The sequence below is a fragment of the Ursus maritimus genome, unplaced genomic scaffold, assembly GCF_017311325.1.
Source record: "Ursus maritimus isolate PB19 unplaced genomic scaffold, ASM1731132v1 scaffold_23, whole genome shotgun sequence".
Lineage (NCBI taxonomy): Eukaryota > Metazoa > Chordata > Mammalia > Carnivora > Ursidae > Ursus > Ursus maritimus.
The window spans coordinates 28,624,751-28,630,684 of record NW_024424786.1 but is presented as its reverse complement, the minus strand read 5'-3'; the positions used below and the strand labels follow the sequence as shown (position 1 = coordinate 28,630,684).

General features: G+C 61.0%; 1 protein-coding gene across 6 annotated transcripts in view; it reads left to right on the top strand.

Annotated features, from left to right (window-relative positions):
• Positions 1 to 5,934, top strand: part of TP53I11 (tumor protein p53 inducible protein 11) — a 16,115-nt gene extending 10,181 nt beyond the window's left edge. For 3 of the 6 annotated variants that reach the window (XM_040638985.1, XM_040638984.1, XM_008701044.2), the window contains 6 exons: positions 2,183 to 2,342; positions 2,956 to 3,014; positions 3,259 to 3,307; positions 3,747 to 3,843; positions 4,808 to 4,909; positions 5,378 to 5,934. In XM_040638985.1, the coding sequence (XP_040494919.1) occupies positions 2,214 to 2,342; positions 2,956 to 3,014; positions 3,259 to 3,307; positions 3,747 to 3,843; positions 4,808 to 4,909; positions 5,378 to 5,511 (570 nt within the window). In that variant the 5' untranslated portion in view covers positions 2,183 to 2,213 and the 3' untranslated portion in view covers positions 5,512 to 5,934. Of the gene's footprint in view, positions 1 to 758; positions 996 to 1,387; positions 1,462 to 2,182; positions 2,343 to 2,778; positions 2,877 to 2,955; positions 3,015 to 3,258; positions 3,308 to 3,746; positions 3,844 to 4,807; positions 4,910 to 5,377 lie in introns of those variants that run through there. The other 3 variants (XM_040638983.1, XM_040638982.1, XM_040638986.1) reach the window with 3 other exon arrangements.

Here is a 5,934-nt window from a genome sequence, read left to right as displayed (position 1 = left end):
ATCCCCCCTAAGAGTCCTGCTGGTGTCCGATGGAGCCCAGGACCCTGCAGTCCCCTTGTTGTACCCCGTCCCTGGAGGCTGGCCCTGCCACAACCCACAGCCTTTGCTTTGCAGGTCAAGGCTTGCGGTGCAGAGGGGAACGTTGTGTGTGTGTGTGTTGGTGGGAAGGGCTTGTCGGGCAGAGGAAGGATGCTGACACTCCGAGCAGGGGTCGCTGAGACAGCCCGGGGCCTGGTGGGCTTGACCCGAGTGCCCCCTTATGCCACGGGACAGAGATCTATTCGTCACTGTCAAACTCTGGAAACAACCCAGATGTTCTTCAGTGAGTGACTGGATAAACCCACGGGTCCACCTGCCCCCACAGAATATTACTCTGCCGTAAAGAGGAACAGGGCAGGGGGAGCGCCCGGCAGCCGGGAAGAGTCTCAGAGGCATTTTAGCGTTACGCGGAATGAAAGAGGCCGGTCTCAAGTGGTTCTAGTCTGTTTGAGTCTATTTATAGAATGTGTTTGAAAAAACAAAACCAAAGCTAGAGTGATGGCCCACAGGTCAGTGGTGGCCGGGGGCTGGGGGGGAGGGGAGGGGAGGGGAGGGGTGGGCTAAGCCAGGTGTCCTGACTCGCAGGTGGTCCTTCTCGGCATCTGCACATGTGCTACAAGTCGTGTAACTGCAAACAACAAAACATGTTGGTTCTGCAGTATGTAAATTAAAAAATGAAAGGCCAGAGGGGAGGCCGGAAGAGGAAGGAGGGTGAGGGCCGGGCTCCCCGGTGCTTCCTTGGCTGAGGCCGGGCGAGGGGGGTGAGCCCCGGCGGCTCCCGGCTGTGGCTGGCCAGCTCTCGTGGGCCGTCTGGAACAGGTCCACCCCGCGGCGGGAGCGACGCCAGGCTGATGGTCGCCTGTCTCTGGAGTCACGAGAAGTGGTGGCAAGTGCTGGGGCCTGGGGACAGTGCCCGGCTCCCGGGGGAGCAGTGTGGTTAAAGCCTGCCTTCTCCGGTAGGACTGGTCAGCCCCCCGTCAAACTGCTGCTTCCTGGCCTGACCCGAGTCTAAAGCCGCGTTAGCTAGGCCCCCCACGGTTTGATTCCCGGCCCTGAGCTTTATTTGTCGGGGTGTTTTAAGTGCGGGTAGTGTTCCGGCCTTGCCAGCAGGTGGCTGCCGGCTTCTACAGAATGAGATGTTGGAATAGGGCATGTGGTGCTGGGGGTGGGGGGTACTGGAGTTCCTCAACCCCACCTTGGTTTCCTCATCTGTGGAATGGGTGTAAATCGTTCCCATTGTGTGCTGGGGATGGGCGGGGCTGTGATTAGAGGAGCCCAGGGCCACCCCGGGCCAGTTTTTGGAAGCCTTTGCCTCACTGGGGTCGATACTTTTGTCTCCTTTGCATAGGTTTTGTGCTGATTGAAGGCCAGGACCCGCAGTCACCTCATCTCTGTGTCTCCCAGGCCAGTCCCTGGCACACAGTAGGTGCTCAAGACCCAGCCTGAGGTGGAACTGGGGGGTGGCTGGGAGTGGGGGCTGAGCAGACAAGGGGTGGGGAAGAGGCCGGTAGTGGGTGCCCCTGGCAGGAAGGGGCCCGGAGATTCTGCCAGCTCTCCTGGCCATCCTTCCTCTGGCTGGGTCCTGGGGCCACCGGCTTTGAACAAGGTCGTCTGCAAGGCAAGGAGGGAGGGCTTGCTGGACAGAGAGATTATCTGGGCAGAAGTTCACTGGGGGGCCTGGGCAGATCTTCCCTCTTCTGGCAAGACTGGCCCGGACTCCTGTTTGCCCCCGCCTCCCAGGAACCTCTGGATGTGGTCTCCTCCCAAATGCCTTTCCTGGGCCCACACACTCCTCCACGGCCACCTGTAAGACTCCAGCTAGCCTGATTACCCCGGAGTGTGACATCTCCGTGGAGGCCAGATGGGCTCACACAGCTGGAAGAGCTTAAGGGACATCCTCCCTGAGCCATTTTATAGATGAGGAAGCTGAGGCCAGGAAGGAGAGAGACTTGCCCCTTTCGTCAAACAGCCAGGTGGTTAGGGAGCCAAGTACTAAGGCTGGGCCCCCAGGTTTCTTGTTGGTATTCCAGCTGCTGCCCCAGGCTGACAGGGGGTGCACACCAGGCCCTGGGGGCGGGGCTGGCTGCCCCTGAGGTCTGGAAGCTGGGCAGGACCTGTGGCTGAGGCTGGCGTCTCCCCTCAGCCCTTCTGCAGACACCAGGCTCCAGGACAAGATGGCGGCCAAGCAGCCCCCGCCTCTCATGAAGAAGCACAGCCAGACGGACCTCGTGAGCCGCCTGAAGACCCGCAAGATCCTCGGCGTGGGCGGGGAGGACGATGACGGGGAGGTGCACCGCTCCAAGGTGGGCCGAGGGGCCTGAGGCTGGCCACACCCAGGGGTCCGCCTCTGAGCACCCGCTTGGGGAGGCAGGTCTGGCCTGCCGGTTGGGAGAAGAGTAGCCACGGCCCACAGCGCTGCGGGAGCCCCGGGACTTGGCTCATTTTTTTTCTAGGAACTTAATGGAGCTGTCAGGGGAATAATAACAAAAACAAAGACAGATCGTTAGAACGAATTTCGTGCTTATTATGTGCCCGTTACTGTACCAATTGCTTTACAAGTATGATTTAATCTTGCTAGGCCTGGGAGATAGTTAATGAACCCACTTTATCGATAAGGAAACTGAGGCTCAGAGAGGTCAAGGACTTGCACAAGGGCCAAGCCAGTCAGAGGCACAGCCAGGCTTTAAGCCTGTGTCTAGCTGACCCCTGAGCTTTTATTCTTACCCACCGTATTTTCAGCTTCCCGTAAGGTCTGGTGTCAAGAAGAGGCAGAGGGGGGTGGCCTCAGTGTGACCCACCCAGCCTGGGTGAGCCTTTGGCTAAGCAGAAGTACCCAGGTGGGTCCCTGGGCATGCCGGGGGCTCAGGGCGGGAAGTGAGCGGGCTGGGCGTGCCCCTGACCCCTCTTTGTCCACAGATCAGCCAGGTGCTGGGCAATGAAATCAAGTTTGCTGTTCGGGAGCCTTTGGGGCTGAGGTGAGCATCGGGGGGGTGGGGTGGGGGAGTTTGGAGGGTGCCGGGTTATGGGGAGGCGCTGCGTGAGGCCCCGCCTTGTCGGCTTTGCCCCGTGTCCCCATGCCTGTCACTCCATTCCGTCTCATTCCCTCCCCCTAAAACCAGCCATCCCTGGACATCTTGGCTGGAGAGGGGAGGGTCCCCTGGGGCCTGGAGGGGGCAGCGAGGGGGCCTGGCTGTGACCTTTCTCTCCACATGTCCCCAGGGTCTGGCAGTTTGCTTCTGCTGTGCTCTTCTCCGGCATTGCCATCATGGTGAGACCCCGACCCCCAGCCCCACCCCTGGGACCAGGCCCTGGGTCTATCTGGCTCCCTGTGTCCCGCCTCTGGGCCTCTACTCGGGGTTCCTCCCCTGTTCTGGGGCCCCTGCTGCCTCTCCCCGCATGGCCATCGTGCAGAGGCCCTACCTGTCAGGGCTCTCTAGCTCCCTCCATAGTCCCAGCTCCCGACACTCATTCCCACCTGAACCCCTCTGGATCATCCTAGATCCCATGGTCCATGTTCCTGACTCCTTGCCCCTGGGAACCTAGAGCCTTCTGTCCTGGCTTGGGGGAGTGGGGGACAACCAAGGCTCTGACGCCAGACCGCCCCAGGCACCTCAGCCCTGCTTTAAGGGCGGAAGGAAGATGTCCGGGGGATGTTTCAACTGCGACCCCCTCCAACTTGACCCTGAACTGCCCACCCATGTCCACAGGCCCTCGCCTTCCCTGACCAGCTCTATGATGCAGTCTTCGATGGAGCCCAGGTGACCAGCAAGACCCCCATCCGTCTCTATGGCGGAGCCCTCCTCAGTGAGTATTGCTAGGGCAGACGTGATGGTAGCTGGGGACCAACAGAGACTCAGAGGACTGAGAGGAGCACGGGGAAGCCTTTCTTTGTGCAGGGGCTCCCTTTCCCAGCACCTGCCTACGCCCTTCCCCTGATGGGTGTGTCTCTGCTGGGTGTGTGCTGCCATCTTGTGGCCACTGCTGGGATGCTCCCGGTGGACCGGGCTCTGTCTTGGCCATCATCTGGGGCAAACGCTCACTGAGTGGTCAGTAATGACCCTGGTTATTGGGGCACAGAGATGAATGAGGCTCAGGCCCTGCCCTCCAGGACCTCACAGCCTAGAGGAGGAGGCAAAACCAACACAGTGTCTGCAAAACCCCTCCCACCCTTGGGTCGTTTGAACCATCCCGTTGCCTCTCTGATTTGAGTCACACACAGGGCCTGGTAGGAAGCTGAGTTACAGCTTTGAAAGCCTAGCACGGGTAGTGTCCCTCCCCTTCTCCCAGACATTCTATGGCTCCCTTTTGCCTGCAGAATAAAGGCCCAGCCCTCCGCCTGGCTTTCGGGGTGGCCTGTAGGGTGGATCCAGCCTGCTTTCGCAGACCTGCCTCCCCCAGATTCCACAGTGGGCCCCAGACTCCAGCCACATCTCATGATGCCCGGCCCCCCCATTTCAGAAGGCCTCCATGCTTCTGTACACGCGGTCTCCCTAACCTTGTGCTGATAGCACTAATACCTATCCCTCAAGGGTCTGCCTCGGTACTAGTGGGGGGCAGGGGCGGATGGTGACTGGGGTGCCTTTAAGCCCTTCCCCCAGGCAGTAGGAGACCTAGGGTTATGGGGTTAGGCTGGATGATGGATGAGTTTTAATTTGGGGAGTGTGAGTGGGGGTGGGGGACGGTTAAGTCCGGGATCCTGCCCCGGCCACAAGGGGGTGGCTGGATCAAGCTGCCTGCCCCCAGTCTGCCCTTTGTCCCCCCGCCGCAGGCATCTCCCTGATCATGTGGAACGCTCTCTACACGGCCGAGAAGGTTATCATCCGATGGACTCTGCTCACCGAAGCCTGTTACTTTGGGGTCCAGTTCTTGGGTGAGTCTTGAGGTGGGCAGTGAGACAGGGAGGCTGATGGGGTCGGGGGTGCGGGCAGGGCAGCTTGGCCCCCGGCTCTCCAGCTCCTGCCCCTAGGCTTCCAGGAAGGGATGAAAAACCTCTCTGAGGGGGAGGGGCTCATGGGGCCGTGTTTACCTGTAGGCCTGCACACCTGTGCTCACACACCCGACACACACCTGTACCTTCTTGAATATACATAACACACGTGCCCCGCAGCCTCCCATAGCCCATCGCTCACTCGTGTACCCAGCGCAGGTGTGACAGCGCCCACCCAGTGTGGCCCCCATGCTTGCGCTTAGCCCGGTACCTGCCGTGGGGGCCGTCAGACAGACATGGCCGTGAGGCCTGGCAGCTGGCAGGGGCCCCCAGCTCAGCCCGTCGTCTTGTGTTGGGGGTGAGGCACGGCCCTCCTCTGACCCCTGTCCCTTCCCGGTCTTTCTCCTGCAGTGGTCACTGCCACGCTGGCTGAGACGGGGCTCGTGTCCCTGGGGATCCTGCTGCTCCTGGCCAGCCGCCTCCTTTTTGTCGCCATCAGCGTTTACTACTATTACCAAGTCGGCCGGAAACCCAAGAAAGTCTAGCCACTCTCTGGGCCAGAGGCCCCTGTGGGGCAGCGAGGCCCTGGGGCCCCGGTTTCCTTCTGGCTTCTGGAGGGCAGGACGGACCCTGCCCTGCACCAGGCCTGCCCCAGGCAGGCGGGGCCACTCACCTTCTTTTCCTCCTGGGCACCCCCAAATGCTGTGATCTCCTGGACTTTCAGGTTCGGGGGGGACAGGGCCTCGGCGCCTCTGCCCTTCGCCCCACACAGCAGCGCCTCCTTTTCTGGGCTCTCTTGGCCTCCGGATCCCCTGGATAGACACCGACTGAAGAGCTTGGGTCGTGGGGTACTGGGCAAAGGCGGGGCTCCCGCCTCTTCTGCGAGGATGCCCTTCTTTCGTTTGAGAGAGGTGTGCCCTTCCTCCCTGTCCTCCCCGCACCCCCACCCAATCTAGGGCCCACACAGC